Genomic DNA, 19,064 nt, shown 5'->3' on the forward strand with positions numbered 1-19,064 from the left:
GAAAGAAAGAAAGAAAGAAAGAAAGAAAGAAAGAAAGAAAGAAAGAAAGAAAGAAAGAAAGAAAGAAAGAAAGAAAGAAAGAAAGAAAGAAGTAGGGGCTGTAGCTGAACCATGCTGTGGTCTGTAGTGGCGTGAAGCCTTTAGCTGAAATGCTGGGGTGCCTGTTTTGTCTCCTGCTCATTCTCCTTCCTAAGAGAACTTGGTTGCCTTCATTACCATTCCAACAAAGACTCAAATAAGTAAGAAAATTTTGAATAATATTTTTTCTTTTCATGACTGTAATAGTTTGAAAACCCAGTCTACAGATGATCCCAAATCACTTTTGCTGTCAACAGGCAGATGCATTACACAACACATTGGTGTATTCCCTCCCAACTCATGTGCACTTTTGGACAAAGCAACCCAGGTATGGCTGTTAGGGCAAAGAGAGGCCTAGGTTGCACTCTTTATTCCAACTAGTTATGTCTGACTCAACATTGCTCATGACTCCCTTCTGATGTGCATTCAGAATGTGAAAAACAGTAGCTTCCTGGTTTCTTTGAAGGAAAACCGAGGTAACAAAAGCCACCTAGGACTGTGGACTGGGCACCTACACTTTTGCTCTGAACACACAGGCAGATGCCAGGCCTGGCCTGGCCAGTCCAGCCTAGAAGCAACTCCTGGTCTCTTTGATGGAGTACATTAAGATAGCAGAGCTTCAGGCAGGGACAGAGGCTGGAGCCTGGAAGGTGGGTCCCAGACCACACCCACTTCCCTCTACCATTGCATGTTGCCATCTGCTACCAGATAGGAACTATGAGCAGATTACAGGGCCAACTAACAGTCCTGAGTAAGGACAACCGGTGGTTAAGAAACTATGTTTGGCTTCCTCAGAACCAGGTGGTTAGAACCTGAAGCAAATGGTGGGTATTTGGGAACATGGTGATTCCCTTGATTTATTGTTGCTGGATGTGTATTCCATTCCCCATCTCTGGAGTTACTCTAGGACAATGGGTGGGCTTTTTGTTAGCATCTCTTAAATGTTGAGCAACTCAAGGGCACTTGCCGTGTGACCATGATAAAGGGATATCCTTTTCATGGCTTTGAGGGTTTTTTGGCCTTGTTGAATAGGGTCTTCTAGCATCTCTGGAGTTCCTACTGCATCCAGGACATGGTGTGGAGTGGGAATAACCCTCAGATGAACCCAGGGCTTTATTTCCCACATCCAAGCTTCATTCCACAGTTCCAGCCTGAGGCCTCTGCTATCCTAAGTCTGTCCAACAAGACAAAATGATGGCCATCTTTTCTCAATTAGTAAAAAAAAAAAAATCCCCATAGATTGTTTTCTCAGCTTGGTAAATCTTGCCTATAATATTTCTTCAACCTTTGGCAAGTGCTGTTATCTGCCTGCCACTAAACACGAAGAGCTGCAAACAAAGGCATATCACTAATGAAAAGCTCAGAGAAACCTCATCACGTGTGGCTCAATAGCATGCTCCGTCATGGACATGTGTGGTCTTGGCTGTGATTTTTGTAATGCATACACATAACATCATCTTGGTTTACTGCTAGTAAAGTTGTCGTAGGATTCTGTGGTGGAATTAAACATACAAATGTGTCATAGAGTTATGCAGAGAGCAACATGAATTCCAGGTGTTTCCAACAGCAGGTTTTGGACCAGTCTCCAGCTTCTTCTCAACTGGGCTGGAGCACAGCATATGTGCCAGGGATGACTGAAGGGGAGCTGAGCGTGTCCACTTGGGCACATGTGCAAACATAAATTCTGCTCCACAGGGATGCTTCAGACTCATTCCTTGGCAGGAACAACAGGCATGGGAAAGTGGGGACAGTTGTCTTTCTTTCTTTTTTTCTTAAATAGGAAAACCTCAGAATTGAGGAATCAGCAAATAAAACTAAGAAAATAAATGAAAAGCCCTCAAAAAATCATGACCACCTAAAGCAGTTGAAGAACAGGTTCCCTTGTTTATAAAGCATGCATGGCCACCTATGAGGTAACCAGAAGGGCTCAGTTTGTGACATGGGCCTAGAGTGGGCCACTTAGAGAGCCTAGAAAGAAAGCGAAGTCTATCACCAAGGCCCCAGTAGTGTAACTCAGTGTCAGACTGGCTGGAATGCCGAGGCCCTGAGTTCAGTCCTCATTACTGCAAAACATACAAACAAAACGTGCATCGTGGGTAGTAGTTAATACTGATGAATACAAATATGTAAACATTTTAAATGCCTCATTTGGCCTAGTCTACTATACTTTTACTTTGGGGGCTAGAATAAAAAGTTGTGGTATGTGTGTGTGTGTGTGTGCGTGCGTGCGTGCATACGTGTGCACACACATGTGTATAAGAGTGAGGTTCTTTCCTTCTCTCTGGACTACCTGACTATTGCTTGGCTTTGCCTTCCTCAGGCCCCACAAGTCATGATTCAAAGTAAACAATGAAGAAGCACTTCTGTGTCCAGAAACACCAGAAAAATGAGAAACTATCGGCTGCAGTTTTTTCTCCCAGACACAGTGCTTCAGTGAATTCTCCCTAGCAGGGTTCTTTTTTAGCTATCTGCTGGGAATTCTCTAGTCCTTGAGATTGGTACCTCATTAGAAACACAAGCAGATACTTCCTGAACTCCTTGGGACAGTGAGACCAAGGTTGGACTGGTTGGCTGCCCTTGTTGGTTGCTTGAAGAACAGCTATGCCCTGGTGCTTACTGCAAAGGGGTTTGATGATCAGGGGATAATTCAGTAGGTAGTAGGAGGGAGAGCATGTCTGAGTGTTCAGAGTTTAGAGAGGCAGGAGATCATGTGGTTCTGGCTGGCTGGATAACTCAGCCAAAGATAAGACCAGGTTCACTCCCTGGGAGAGATGCCATCTCTGTGTATGGGGTTCATCTCTATGTGTCATGTCTTATAGGAAGCCTACTCTTCAGTCCTTCTGACCTCTTTCTCTTCTCACCATGTGACCTCTATCTCCCCTCTCACTCTTGTAAAGCAGTTCCATCTTCACGTACTAAATGCTCTCTCAGAAATCATTACTGTTCTCAGGCATTTTATTGACCCTGTGCAGGCATTGCGCTGATAGTGCAGAGATGAACATGATACTGATTCTGCCTTTGGAAAATGTTTATCTCAAGGCCAAGATCAGCTCTATCACAACCCATCCAAGGACCAGTATTTGGAAACTGCTGCATTTAGGATCTTTTTGAATTTACTTTGTCAAGCAGAAAATAACTAATATCCTTTTGAGATAATTTATAGAGGAATCACAGAGAGAAAGGTTCACATTCCAGCCCTTCAACCCAAGGGTAAGTCAGGCCTTCCATCACTCCTAATATTTATCTCAGGCATGGAACTGTGCCAAAGATTGTCTCCTCCTCTGTGACTGTCCGCTTGACTTGGTGGTCTTGAATGTGAGATGTTTTCTAGCTCTGTCCTAAAGGTTTTCCAGCCAGTGAAATCTGCCTCCCAAAAGTGTGCACATGAACAGACTTAATTATGTAATTAATATAAAGGAAACTTCTCAAGCAAATGGTTATGGATACGAAGGATGAACATGAGACAGGATAGTATATTGATTGGAAGATGGTACATGTCCAGTTTATCGATATGTCCACACTTACACATGCAATGACTAAAAGACAATCTCCATCCCAAGGCAGGAATTCTCAGTGAAACTTCAGTGTGATTGCTGCTCCTAATGATCTTTGATTTACTTGTAGGTGTCAAACCCTGGTCCAACATCATGGAAATCTTGGAGGAAAAAGATGGAGTTGACACGGAGCTATTGGTTTATGCAATGACTCTAGTGAACAAGGTTGGTTAATGTGTGTTCTAGATTGTGCCCTCACCATAAAAAAAAAAAAAAAAAAAAAACAGGGGTTGAAGCCTTAAACCTTGGTACATATGAAGAGGGTCCTTACAGGTTTAACTCGGTCATTAGGACAAACTAATCAGATATGATTGATGATATAACAAGAGGAAAAGAGAAAAAAGAGGGCAAGGAAGACAGTATGAACACAGCCAGGGAAAATAACCACATGAAGACAGAGGCAAAGGCTAAGATGGTGCTCTGTGGGCCAGCAAGGACCAAAGTTGGCTAACAACCTACTAGCCAATGAAGGATGACTCTGTAAAGCTGGAACCGAGACCATAGCCCTGCTGACACCTTATTTTCAGGTTGTAAAGTTCTGACTTGTTAAGGCACCTCACTCATGGTAGCTAGTTACAGCAGCTGTGGAAACTGATACCATGTGGAAATGTAAACTGTTCGTGGTGAACCACACCATGTGGTCCCAGCTTGGTGGCTGGAAGGCAATAGCAAGAATGGCAGGAAGGCATTTCATCCCAGGACTCACCTGTAATAACATTTCCCCTTTAGAATTAGCACCTTGACTTGGAAGAAAAGATCCATAAGTCAGGAAGACACACAGTTTCTTGCTTGTTAATTCTGAGTCCTGGGCTGAGGTGAGGACTCTGGAGGCAGAGCCCATGTCCTTTATGTTGTCATGGCCTCTCATCTGTGTTCTTGTTGCTGCTATCACATCCCTCTCTGGTCATCATCTTGTAGGACAGCCACAGTCTTTTGAGGTTGTCCCTGGAAGTGGGTCCATTGGTTCCCATGGTGACCTTGAACAGGCTGTCTTGGTCCTAATGCACTTCATTCAGACTGTCACACCCTACATTGTCCTTAGACTGTTGACCATGGGTCTATAGGAGCAACTGCAGTGATGAGGAGAAAGACCTTGGAAGGTTCCAGAATCCTTTGCTGGAATATAACTGAAGACTTGTTTCTCCTAACAAAGTGAAAACACCAAACAGTGTCTCTTCTGTATAGTCCTGGCTAGAACTCACTGTGTAGAGCAGGCTGTCCTTGAACTCGCAGTGATGCTCCTGCCTCTATTTCCTGAGTGTTAAGATGACAATGTGAGCCATAACACCTGTTTATTACATTTGCACTCCTCCTCCTCCTTTAGATTCCTTCTCTCTGAAAGACTTGTGAGACTCAGGTGTGTTGCTTTGTATGTTTATAACTCACCCCCTTTGGTGTATATATGATTGTACTGCACACATACCTCCCAATATAGTTGCTCATATATCCTTTGAGGGAGACTGTGGATCTCTAACTTGTCCATTTGTCCATGGAAAGAGTTGAGGGTCATGGCTCTTGACTTCCACAGCTGACATTGGAGGCAGGTGACATTGGGAACACGTGCTTTTACCACACTGGTTTTATCCTGCATGATGGTTTTACCCTCAGGTTATCTCTGAAAACCTAAGGAGAGACAATATTTCTTGAAGACCGAGTTTGGTCTCTGATGAATGCCAGTAAAGAATTGTTAGTGACAGATCCTGGCAAGACAAAGTCTGAAAGAAAACAGAGGTGAGGAACACCAGATGTAAGGCAGCTGTGGGGCGTTGACAGCCTCAGGAAACTCTTGCCGACAGGACCTTCTGGCAATGCCATGGTCTGTGCCAGCTGTGGGTGTCTTAACCATGAGCATGGCACTGGAACTGGGAGACGCCCGGGTGTGGATGAGGTGGAGGTAGCTGAGCATATTAGAACAACAGTCTGGAAAAGGTGACTATGTGTCTGCACAGGGGGAAATGCCACAGTCCTCCCGCAGCCTGCATGAATACCGGAGGTCCACAGACTCAACTCAAACTCAAGTTTTTCATGGTGGAACTAAAAATGGTTATTTGCCACTTCAGTTTGGGGCCTGTCACTCGGCAAAGGCCTTCAAATCTGCTTATTGTGGAGAGCTGGCTCTTTGGTTATTTAACCACTGACACTGTACGACAAGGGAATTAGCTGTCTTAGCTTAGCCCCCTGGGGTTTTATGGGAGAAGAGAACCTTGTAGGGCTGGGGAGATGGCCACAAGGGCAGGAGGATGCCCATGTAGAGCCAGGCTGATGATGGTGAGAGAGGCGGATCCTTGAAGCTCATTGGCCAGCTAGCCTAGCTGAATTAGTGAGCCCGAAGCTCAGTGAGAGACCCTATCTCAAAGCTTAAGTTGGAAAGACATTGAGGAAAGCATTGGACCAAAAATCCTCTGGCCTACATAGACAGAGACAGACAGACGGACACACTCCCTGTTGACTCTAGGTATAGGAGCTGGGTGAGTAAGGGAAGGAGAGAGAGCAGGGAGAGTGGAGCCAAGGAGATTGGAGATGCTTTGCATCATGCGTGGGCAGGCCCGCACCTCTGCAGGAGGTTTTAAGTCAAACCAGCCTGCCTCCTTCGAGTTGCCTCTTCTGTAGTCAGCAGGCATTTTGAGTGTGTCCAGTTATCCTCCATGTTCCTGCTCAGCATTACCACCCCCCCTCTGACCTTTACTAAATGTTAGAGCTTTTATAGCCCAAAGGGTGAGATTGTGGTGGTAATAGAGTCTGGGAGGGCATGCCAGGTAGGGAGGGTGTGGTGCTGGTGGTAGTGGTGGCAGCATCTTAGTTATTGGTAGTTCTCAGGTCAAGCCCAGTTGACTACCTCTGTGGCAGGCACAGGGTGCGCTGCCACATCTGTCCACATGTGTGACTGCCTCCTGTAGCTTCCAAGTCATGACCTCTTATGAGGTATCCTTGTGGGGATCTCCTGAGTGATGGAGATGATCATGTCTCTGACCTCAGCCACATGAGTTGTGGCCTCTTTGATCAGCATAAAAAAAGCTAACGTTTGCTATTTAGCATATAAAGGCATTCTTTCTACTGTTGATAGACATTGTCAGAGAAACCAGGGTTGTGAGGTGATCCCTATGCAAGGGTTGATCATGGCAACATGGCAAGCTAACATGTTGAAAATACATTCGAAATATAAGTGGTCTTCTTAGAAATACAAAGGCAGTGGAATAAATAGGGACTTGGCGGCAGTGTCTGGGAGTCCAGGCTGGAATAACCTGTGAGGAATGCAGAAGTATGTGGAGACTTATCTGGGCTCTGAGTGGGCCTTCACTCCAGTCTTCAGTAATTTCTGGTCATCTGTAAAATTCATCCCATTCCCTGAGCCTTCATCTTCCTCACATGTAAGATGAGGAGCTTGCAGTAACTCCCAAGGCTCCTGTTCTGAGCAGGACATGGCTGAGAGAGCATCCTCACTTTAAGAGATGTAGAACTCAGAGCAAAGTCTGGTTACCCTACCTACCCTAGTTAACCTGACTTCTTGGCCCTTGGTAGCTGCTTTGAAGTTCCTTGTTTTGCAAAGTTTTGAGGACCAAAGGGAGGCTCTGCTGAACTTTAATGAAATAGAATCATTAAATTTAAACTCTCACTATTATATTGATTCTAACAGGAATTTCAAATCTAGAAGTATATTAAATTTCCACTGGCATATGACAGATCCCACAAGCTTAACCGCTTGGAGCAATGTACATTTATCATCTCACAATTCCCAAAGGGTAGGAGTCCAGACAAGTCCTTACTGGGTTGGCTACTTAGAGGCTCACAAGGCTGCAATCAAGCTGCTAACTAGGGCAGACTCTGGCAGCCTTTTGTGGATGTCTGCTAAATCCTTTTCTATACTGTATTTCAACTCCTTGTGTCTTGCTCTTCCTCCCAAACCAGTCTGAGCTCAGGAGAGACCTATGCCCTCTTTTAAAGGATGTACCCACTTACTGTGGAAGACCATCTGATTTGGAACCTTGATGATACCTGCAAAATCCTTTCCCCTAGCTAGCCTAATCATGAGTGTAATGGCTCACCAACAGGAGTACCCAGGCCCCCACTGGATTGCAAATGCTCCTACAGCACTGTACCTCAGGGGCAAGAGTCCTGAGTTCACACTGCTCCCACTCAGGAGATTTCCTCATTGAACGAATTTGCCTTGTTCCTTGTACTATTGTGGGTTTTTATAACTGAGGCCACCAGTTATTACATAAACATGTCGCCATTGCCTTGTGGTGTTCCTCTAAGACACGTTTGCATCTGGTTGTTCTCTTGTAGACACTGGCAGGACTGCCAGATCAAGACACCTTCTACGACGTAGTAGACTGCCTGGAGGAGCTGGGCATCGCCGCTGTGTCCCAAAGGCACTTGAACAAGAAAGGGACGGACCTGGACTTGCTGGAGCAGTTTAATATCTATGAGGTAATATAATGTTCTGAGTCATCCACAATATCAGCAAAGGTCAAAGGGTGAATCTCGTGTCCTCCAGACTAGGGTTCTAAATGTGGTACAGGGGCTCCCACACCATGGGGAATTTTCTAGAAATGTAAACTTTTGGGTCCCACCCAGATCTTCTGAATCGGAAACTCTTTAGAATGGGGCTAGCAGCTGGGTGTGGTGGTGCACACCTTTAATCGCAGCACTGGGGAGGCAGAGGCAGGCAGAAGTCTGAGTTCGAGGCCAGCCTGGTCTACAAAGTGAGTTCCAGGACAGCCAAGGCTACACAGAGAAACCCTGTCTTGAAAAAAAAAAACAAAAACAAACAAAACAAAAAAAAAAAAAAACAAAAGCAAACAAACAAATAAAAAACAAAAAACGAAAGACAAAAAGAATGGGGCTTGTCCCCACAAGCATTCCAGGAGACCCCAATATGTGGTTGGGTTTAAGAACCTTTGACGCAGAGGAAGCTGGGAACTATTCTGTATTGAAGAACGTGTACTATGTTGGTAGCACCTCTACTCAGAGAAGTCTGGTAGAGAGGCAGGGTGGAGAAGGTGGAAGTAAGGGGAGAGGGAGGAGTGGGGAGAGGGAGAGGGAAGGGGAGAAAGGGGGAGAGGGAGGGAGAACTACTCAGCTGAATATGTACTGTGAAGTAGAAATTTATGGGTGTTTTGGGAAAAACTCATCCCCCATTTTAAAGGCAGAGTCTTATGTAGCCCAGGCTAGCCTCAGAGTCCCCATGTAGTCAAGGGTGACCTTCAACACCAAATCATCCTGGCTCTACCTCCCAGGTGCTGGGATTATAGGTACAGGCCACCATCCCAACAACAGAAAACAGTACTTTAAGTATGTTTCACAACATTTGCTTTCTTCTGTGCTTTCTCTATCCTTATTAACAAACACCTTGTCTGTCCCTGTTGTTCTGTGTTATCATTGGGCATAAGTGACTGGCTAATATGGGAAGGTAGCATCGTTGGAAGGACATGACAGAGTTTCTTCTCTGTGTCCATCTGCAGACAAGATTCCCAAGGAAGCAAAGCTCTCAGGGTTGCTCAGTGGTGGGGCTTGCTGACTCCCCATCTCATGGTCTGCCTACGGGTAGGCTTTTGCATGGCCCCAGTCTCCATCGGTGCCTTTGGAGGCACTCAACTTCCTGTTGAAACTGGGTCATTTTCGGAGCCTTTACCTTCCTCTCCTTCCCTCTGCCTTCTTTTTGTCTATTCTCCCACTGTCAATCTCTCTGAAGTGTCATCTCCATGAAGCCTCATTGGCAAGGGACTTCTCTTACTTGTTCCCAGCCCTCCACTGCTCAAAAGCAAATGTTTCTGGTATCCACGCCTCTGTCTAAAAGTTCTCATGACAATCCTGTCTGTCTGTCACTTTGAGCAACTCTAAATCCTATGCTCCGTGCCTCGTTTGAATGCAAGGGCCCAACACAGCTGAAGTTTCTTAAGTGCTTGGATGACCATCTCCTGCAAACACCACACATGTGTATTGCCAGAGGTGGGGCTCAGGAAGGGCATGGTTTATGCTGATGCCCAAGTCATAACTCAGGGTGACAACCAACTATTTTAGGTAGCAGACAGAGTCTGGGTCCTCATTCCTATCTGAAAGTTAATGCATTTTTAGAAAACATTTGCTGTCCCAGGCAGCCAACTTTAAATATGTGCAAGGAAAGCAAGAAGAATCTACATACAGAGCCAATACTTTCCTCAAAAAGACTTTGGATTTCTCAAGTGCCTGCAGAGATCTTGGGCAGACTTCTAGAGTGCTTCCTAGTGGGGCAGGATGTCTGGTGGCCACATGTCTTGAGCTTTCTGGGACAGGCCTAGTTTTGTGTAATTTAATTCCATTTCAGAAAGGTGATTTGATCCATGTTTAATTAAATTTATTGAAAATTTATAGCCACATGTGATTGTTTTCAAATGTATAAATGGCCAAGATAAAAAAATCTTTTGTCAGATCATATGTGTTAGCTTTTAGATCTAAAACTGTTTTTTTCTGTAAGGAGAAAGACATCTTAAGGCTGGAGACTTCAGGCTGAGAAATAGCTGTTATTTTTAGAACTTGGTAACAAATGATTCCCCTTTCCTGAGAGCTTTCCATTCAATAGTGTGTGTGTGTGTGTGTGTGTGTGTGTGTGTGTGTGTGTGTGTGTTATTGATATGTATGTATGTATATATTTATGTGTTTATGTATATCAGTGATCTCCTGATGCGTAACAAACATACCATAATTGACAGCTATAAAGCAAAAGCCACTGATCTATGTTCTTAGAATCAGGGATTTGGCTTGGCTTAACTAAGATATTTTCATTTGGTTCAGCTACCTGGTGGCCTTATTGTACCTGGGAGGTCCCAAGAAGCCTTGATCATCAGGCTTGACTTGTTTAGGCCACGAATGATCCTACTTCTTCACAGGACAGCAGCATTTGTGAAAAACGAGACTAGCACAAATACTAACAGGCCTGGTGCCATGTTTACTGGTGGCCTATTGAGCAAAGCAAGTCATGTGGCCAAGCCTAGCCTCAGTGTAGGGAATGACACAGATAAGGAAGCAAGGTGTGAGTGTCCATAATACTGTGCTGTGGCCACATCCTTTTCATGTGGCACTGACATGCACCCACCTAACAGCTGAACTGAATTGTATTGGGGTGAGACAGCAGCTTGAAAGGGGTCACACGTGTTACTAAGACAGCTGTCTGGCATGGGTCACAGCCACATAATGATAGCAACTAAGAGAAATGGTACTAGTTTTGAGCTCCATTAAAAATGTTTGAATAGCTCAAAGCAAGTTACACAACCAAGCCCAGGTGGAATGTGGATGACACAGGGTGATGTGTACGTCACTAGAGACCTAATACTTACTATACAGTCATCAGTGTAGTTCATGGGTGGAGCATGTGTTTATCACGCACAGGCCCAGTGGTCTCTCCCTAGAGCCATCCACCCAAAATTAATATTTGATCATATTAAGAAGTAAAGTGGGACAATAATATAGTGATTATGGCTTTAGCAATCATTTTAGGGATATATATTAAAATATTTACAGATGATAATGATATAATCTTAGATATCTCTTGGAAAATTGGTCATAGGATTGGAGGCAAAAGTGAGATATAAATGGGGACTATTGACTTTGTGTTGGCTGCTGGTGCACTGCCATGGGTAGTGGGCATGTCCCACCGTTCCCACTCATCCCTGTCTCTTGTGTCTGTCTGAAGTTCCCACAGTAAAGGAGATTTAAAATACTATGCCAGGACTAGCATTGAAACCATCCACCTCTGAGTATTTACTAATAAGAACTAGAATCAAAGGGTTCAGAGGTTGTATAGCAATTGTGCATAATTCACTATAGCCCCTCTTCTTTTTTTAAATTTTTTTTCCAATTTTATTAGGTATTTACTTCATTTACATTTGCTATCCCCAAAGTTCCCTATCTCCCCCACCCCCGTTCACCTACTCACCCACTCCCACTTCTTGGCCCTGGCATTCCCCTGTTCTGGGGAATATATAGTTTGCAAGACTAAGGGCCCTCACTTCCCAATGATGGCTGACTAGGCCATCTTCTGCTACATATTCAGCTAGAGACACGAGCTCAGAGGGTACTGGTTAGTTCATATTGTTGTTCCACCTACAGGGTTGCAGACTCCTTCAGCTCCTTGGGTACTTTCTCTAGCTCCTCCATTGGGGGCCCTGTGTTCCATCCGATAGCTGAATGTGAGCATCTGCTTCTGTGTTTACCAGGCACTGGCATAGCCCCTCTTCTTGTTCCTACTTACAGCAGGAGCTTATATACAGTCCAGGCTGGCCTTGTGCTCAGAATACTCCTGCCTTGGCTCCCAAGTTGCTGGAATTATAGGCTGTACCACCACACCTGACTGTACAACTCCATCACCACTACCTCCTCCTCCTCCTCTTCCTCTTCCTCTTCCTCTTCCTCCTCCTCTTCCTCCTCCTCCTCCTCCTCCTCCTCCTTTTCTCTCCTTTCCTCCTCTGACCAGGTCTTGTCATGGGTCTGAATAGCAGTTCCCCTAGTGACTTGTACATCACAGCATTGCCTGAATTACTTCCTGAGAGTCTTCACTTTACATGAACTTTCTGTTCATCTCCCCTTTCCTTGACATGGGGCAATGAAAGTGACTCCTGCACACTGTGCTTCTCAGAGAGGCACTGCGCGTGGAATGTCACTTGATCTTTGGACCTTTGAGGTTAGACAAAGAATTAGAAATATCTGAACTGTGCTTTAGAGACGCTCTCATATCACTGCAAATGTGTGCTTAATGAGAAACAGAGTGAACACAGGTCAGGAGGAGTTCAAGTGGCCTAAGAGCATTCTGTCAGAAATGGGGGAAAATAGACCAGAAACACTCAGGAACACTGCCACTGGCAAGGTGCTGTCATTCTCAAACTTGCCCACACAGTGCCACTTAGAGTTTAAAGGTGAGATGACAACTGTGACTTATCACGCATTGACCTTCATTTTTAATGTTTGTGCTTCCAGACAGGATTCCTAAGATGGGAATTTCCAGTGAGATTTTACAAGGATGAGCTTTAGGTGAACTCATCAGGTCTTGCCCTTTTAATACTGTGTCTGAGAATGAATTGCAGGGTTACACTAAGTCCATCTTATCTAAAAGTTGTGGTTGGAAGAAATAGGGGGTGAAGGGTGAAGGTAGATGACCTGTTGTTCATCAGCGGTGTGTCTTCAGTACTGATAGAATCCCCTGAACTTTGACAGGAGTGACTGAGCCGCTGACCCTAGCCAGGCTCCCCCTGTCAGGGGAACATAGGTGTGAAAATATCAGACCATTGCTTTTGCAGAAGTCCACTTTCCATCATCATCTGTTTATTCCTGCATCCTCTCACTGGGCTGGATTAAGTTGTAAACATCTTCAAAACAAGGAAACTTACACATTTGGGCATATGTTGGACCGTGTGCTCCAGAGTTGCTTGGCCTAACAAACTGCTGGGCTTAGTTGAGCCTGGTCTAGTTGGGCTGCAGGTTGCCTAACCTAGTGGTTCTGTGTAATGGAAGAGTATGGGAGCTTCCTGCCTACTGTTCTGTGCTTGGGTCAGAAGAAGGCATCACTGCTTGAGTGCCACCCACAGAGACAACCCCCTTGATATCCTCACAAGTACAGTTATTCTCACCAAGGGACCAGAGAGAGTGTGACTTGCTGCTGGTCCCATCTAGTTTATTAGTGGCGGAGCCAAGCACACAAAGGTCTGCTCAACACTAAGGGAAATGCTCTTTTTGCTGTCTAGATTTACAGGCAATACACGTGAAAACCAAACTAGATATGATATGATATGATATGATATGATATGATATGATATGATATGATATGATATGATATGATATGACATAGCATGCAGATGTACAAAGCCCATGATGGGGATGAGTAAGAAAGGCTGAGGGACCAAGCTTGCAGCCAGAGTAAGCTGAAGTGAGAAATACACAGCAGAGTCAAGTGGAGCTGGAAAGCTTTAGAGCTTTAGATCTCAACCTGTGGCTTATGACCCCTTGGGGGTCAAATGACCCTTTCATGGGGATTGCCTAAGACCATCCAAAAAACACAGACATTTACATTATGATTCATAACAGTAGCAAAATTACAGTAATAAAGAAGCAACGAAAATACTTTATGGTTGGAGGTCAGCACATGGGGAACTATATTAAAGGCTCCATTAAAGCCTTAAGAAGGCTGAGAACCATTGCTTTAGGGTATCATTTAGCCTGGAGCTTGATCAGAGCTGGATATGCAAGGTCTCTGCAGAAGGAGTCACACAGACCTTCGTAAAGTAACCTTTGATAAAACGCAGGCAGAGAAGTATATGGGGCCAAGTGGCCCAGGCTTCACCTATAAAACCAAAAGTTCTCTGTATAAATGTGTATCACGTTTTTTTAAGAGGAAAAATGTATTGAAAACATTTTAGGATGCTTCCTAAGGTATTTGAACTTATGTTCTCAGGCTTAGTGCAAAGTGTCTTCACTGAGCCATCTCACCAGCCCTAGAGAATCAACCTCTCCCTTTCTCTCTCTCTCTCTCTCTCTCTCTCTCTCTCTCTCTCTCTCTCTCTCTNTCTCTCTCTCTCTCTCTCGCTCTCTCTTGCTCTCTCTGTCTCTGTTCTCTCTCTCTCTCTCTCTGTCTCTGTTCTCTGTCTCTCTCTCTCTCTGTCTCGCTGTCTCTGTCTCATCTCTCTTTCTCTCTGTGCATGTGTGCTTGGAGACAAGGTCTCCCTTTGACCCACGGCTGCCCTAGAACTTACTATATAGGCCAGGCTGGCCTCAACTTCACAGATACCCACCTGCCTCTGTCTTAAGTGAGGATATTTTTTAAAAAAGCAATCTGTCACATATCTTCATTGCAGTATGTGCAAGCTCCACCCTAGGCACTGAAGGTTGCCTGAGAGCATAGCTGTTGTCAGGTAGGCTTCTGGAAGCATACAGTGCATACCGCTGTAGAAAGGCTTTCGGAAAGACGAGCAGAGAAGCCAGCCCCTGTTCTGGGACCCGTGGCTCTTACCTGCTCTGTCTCCCTCTGATCACTCTCTTCGGGAAAGGCAGCTCAGGAATGATCGGGTGTGGAGTCCAGGAGGCCTCAGGAAAGCCTCTGCCTCCTGGAATGGAGAAGAGCCAAGGCAGGACAGGAAATGATGGCCAGTCAACTGGAAGTGTGGGTGTGTGGTGCCATGGTTTGCATAGGAAGTGTCTTCCAGAGGTTCAGTTGGATCCAGTCACTAGGAGCTGGTCTGGTCGTTACGTTAATACGAGAAACAACTTAAACCTCTAATGGACACATGATTTGGTTGTAGTGTTAAGTGGTGGTAACAAGGAGGAAGAGTATAAGTGAAAGAAGTAGGCCCCTAGGGGAGGCCCTTTAAGACAAATCTCTTCTCTGTGTCACTATCTACATCCTGGCTACCATGGCGTGAGCAGCTTGGTCAGTTTCCTAAATGTCCTATAGTGGGTATTTGGTTCACTGATTCTTGGATACCAGGGTGGTGAGCAGCTTTCTTCCACCATGGTCTTCCACTGTGATGTCACTGTCTTCCAATAGGACCAAACATGCCCAAACCATTTAACACCATGAGCCCAGACAAATCTTTCCTTTTTAAGTTGACTTTCTTAGAGATTTAGTCATGGTGATGAAGATCTGATGAAAATATTTAGATTTCTGACAATTTCATATATTTGGTCCATAGAATCCATAGTGATTCACTGTGCAATTGCAGATGAGTTTGACCTCTGGACACATGTAAGGGTCATTTTGAGATGGAGCAGTGGCCTGCAATGTAGGGAAATAAACAAACAAAAGCAGTTTTAAATCTATTTAGAGTTGACATACAGTCACAATCATGGCCTGAGAAAAGCTATCAAATTTGACTTACCTGATACACTCTGCTTTTCCAGGTAGCACTCAGGCATGAAGATGGAGATGAGACAGCTGAGCCACCCCCCAGTGGGCACCGGGACCGAAGGAGGGCCAGCATGTGTTCTGGTGGCACTGTGGGTGAACAACAGGGCCTTGACCGCAGAAGGAGCCGTAGACACTCAATCCAGAATATCAAGAGCCCACTGTCAGCTCCCACCAGCCCCTGCTCCCAGTCTGTTCCTGCCTTCAAACCCAGCCAAGTTCGAGACCTCTGTGAAAAGTAAGCCTAACCCTGGTGGTGGGAAGAGGGCAAAAGTGTCACGTGTACTGACCACAATTTCCGTCCCCACTATACGGTAGGGCCTCTTGGCCTTGCTTCCCGCCTCTCCTCTCCCATACCTCAGAGAGCTTCCATTTAAGCTTCTCCTGATGGCAAGCATAGATTTGACCTTACTAAACCCATCTAGTATTTTGAAAAACAGCAAAATCCAAGTCCAAAGCCATGGCCTAGAAATAAATGGTATGCCACACAGATATGCAAGGTTGGTGGCTCTGGAGGTAATGTAGCCAAACACAGATTGGTTTCGGATATGTAGAATAAGCATGTGTAAATTTAAAGACATCTCCCTATATTCAGCACATTCTCATTTCAGCATCTACTTACTCAATAAACATGTTTATTGAATGTCCATTAAAAGTCAGGACCATTCAAAGGTATGAAGATACATACATATGTATGTACACAACAGATGTAATATCTTTATCTTTATGAACCTCATATCTAAGCCGGGAGAAAGAGAATGAGGTATGTAGAAAGAGAGAGAGGGACCCATAGACCTATGAGAATTTATTATGGATTCAAAACAGGAAGCTTGATGGTACCTGTGGGAGCCTGGTATGGTTCTGGGGAAAACATCAGCAGGGTGGCCTGGCTTCTCAGGCCCCAAGTGGGCCACGGAGGTAACCTATACATTTGCTGCTGAGGTCAGATGCTAGGCATGCTCTTATCAGTATCAAAGGCTCCACCATTCTCTCTCATCCTATAAATATGTGTGGGAGTCAAATTTAGCCTACCCAGCAGCCTGGTGAAAGAAAAAATAACTCAGAATATTGGACAGCCTTTAGAACGTCAATCACTAAGAATGAGTATGTTCCTCTCAACCCCCATTGCAGAGAGACCAGCGTATCATCTCCATCACCGAGCTGTAGCTCGAGCAGTGTGGGGCTCATGGAGTTGCATGGGCATGCAGCAGGCTACACATCTCTTTGCCTGCTAACCAGAAAGCAGGAGGAGGACCTGGTTTGAGAGGCATGTGCAGCAAGCATGGTCCCTTTCTATGTCATGGCCCCAGTGGTCCAGTTTCTGAGGTTGTATGACCAGTTCTACTCTAGTGAATGTCCCAAATTTCTACATAGATTAAAGTTAGGAAGATTTACCATGAGCATTGCATTTTGTGACCCAGGACCTTGAAGAAACTCATCCAGAGCCAAGTCACAATGCACCTGAAGCACTTCCCCAGTAAGTGCTGGCGGTTTGGGAAATTGACTCAGAGGAGGTTGAAGAAAATGTATACAGCAGCTCAAAACCATTTATTTAAACTGGTGGAGATGCTGAAGGCAGACACAGCTAGACTTGTTGGCTTTGCGGGTTCTTCACTCGGACTCGTGTTGTGCTTATTTCTGACCTTGTTCTTCATCTTCTGCTTTTCAAAGTTTCGTATGTTGTGTGTTTGAGTGAAAACCTTCTGGAAAGTTGTCAAGGATGACAGCAGTGCAGGGGATTGTCCTGGGAGCAGCTCATAGTCTCCAGGTTCTAGGCTCAGCAGGAACTGAATCTGGGGTAGAGAGCACACAGAGACACTGCTCTGAACATTGCTGTCTTGTTCTTTCCAAGAAGTATGCATATTTCATTGGGCTGATGTTATAACTTTAATATGGATTTAGTCACATTTGGGAAAAGTACTATCCAGTTTATAGAGATGAGAGGACATCAAAAGGAGCAAGGGTGTCATTCAATGTAGAACACTTGCCAGGCACATGTGAGGCCCTGAGTTTGGTCCTTAGTACTGCAAAACAAGAAGTGAAGGGAAATTAAAAGTATGAACCTGAGAAGAGAAGACATTGGACAGTCTGGTAACTTTGAAATAACTTTATCCATAGAGCCTGTTGGAGGGAATCTTGGGTGGTAGGCAATGGTGCAGTTCACTTCAAAGCAAAGATGCAATTCAGGAAAGGATGGCGAGGAAGAAAATGGGAAATGTTCTCCCTGCACCTAGCACTGTGCACTCAACACAGGACTTCAGAATCAAGCCACCCTGGAGGCCCAGGAAGCAAGGCTTTGAACTCCCTGGACATACTTGATTCTTTCTACAGTAAGGTTCCTGTAGGTGCCACATAGGAGGCAGGGTTTTATCCTTCTGTGACACAAATCATGCCAGCACACTGGAGAAGACAGAACTGTGAAAGTCGGGAGGAGATTCAGGATGTTGGAAATGTGTGTGGAATTTTCTGCTCAGATCATTTGAGTTTAGTTCTCAAAAATAAAAAGACGCCCTTGAACAGGGTGGGACAAGTGCCAGACAGCAGGTATGGTGGGCTTTGCAATGGATACAGGAATAGGGGATGGGCTGAACTGTGAGTTAAACTCAATTCTTGTCTATTAGTGTTCAGAACTACTTCCCACCAACCCACTCTTAAACATTTGCATTGGACAAGACTTACCCTCCAGACTCTTAGGAAAAGAACTGGCCTTCATATGGACATGTCTTCACTGAGGTTAATACAAATATTCAAGAAGAATTAAAAAGGTCACAACATCACACTTCCTTACCGACATAAATCTGTCAGATTATTGCTATCATTTTAGTAATGATAGTGTGATCCTTAACTCATATTACCATGCCATGGCTTCTACACTAACCATTGGCCAAATAAGGTAGACTTTATTAATCATTTGTTACCTGAGATGTTTTTAATGTAATGTTTACATCATAACAAATTTCATTTCTGTATTTTATTTTTGCAGATTTGATTATAAGCAGAAAGATCATAGCATTTTCATTGACTACTGAGAAAATTATTGGAGGTTATCTATTTAGCAGAAATGATCAAAACTTTCGAACCCCAGCAATCCATTTCATTCAAATTGCTACCATGTATGGTCATCTGAAGGACTAAAACATTCTTGACGTTTGTCTAGCCTAAAGCAGGAACCCAGTGGAGTGCACGCACAGGCTCGGGCTCTTTCTTTTGCAAACCCCTATTCAACCCACATATTTCCTGCTTGTTATCACAGTCTCTGGCCTTAATTTGCCTACCCAAGCATGCCCCTGTTCAACTAGGTGCTTGCTTTCAGCACACAACAGGTCTCCTTCTATTCTGTCTTCCAGTGTTTCTGGTAGGAAACACTGCACAGGACCTTGCGTGCATCTCCGATCCCCATCCTGTTGAGTTGGACACAACATTCCACTCTCCAGAGGTAATTTTGAAACTCACTAAGTCAACCGATGCCTGCACGGTCCCATCTAGCTCTCAGCCATGTGTGCAGTTCAGAACTCGGAAGAGTGCCTGGCAAGATGTGCACAGTGACAGCTGGCTGGGGAATGGAA

General features: G+C 44.8%; 1 protein-coding gene across 4 annotated transcripts in view; it reads left to right on the forward strand.

Annotated features, from left to right (window-relative positions):
* Fhod3 (formin homology 2 domain containing 3) overlaps positions 1–19,064 on the forward strand; it is a 421,297-nt gene that overhangs the window by 277,383 nt on the left and 124,850 nt on the right. For all 4 annotated transcript variants that reach the window (XM_021214495.2, XM_021214497.2, XM_029547105.1 and 1 more), the window contains exons 8-10: positions 3,703–3,797; positions 7,917–8,060; positions 15,495–15,736. In XM_021214495.2, the coding sequence (XP_021070154.1) occupies positions 3,703–3,797; positions 7,917–8,060; positions 15,495–15,736 (481 nt within the window). The remainder of the gene's footprint in view (positions 1–3,702; positions 3,798–7,916; positions 8,061–15,494; positions 15,737–19,064) is intronic.

This window comes from Mus pahari, chromosome 15, assembly GCF_900095145.1.
Source record: "Mus pahari chromosome 15, PAHARI_EIJ_v1.1, whole genome shotgun sequence".
In the NCBI taxonomy this organism is placed as follows: domain Eukaryota; kingdom Metazoa; phylum Chordata; class Mammalia; order Rodentia; family Muridae; genus Mus; species Mus pahari.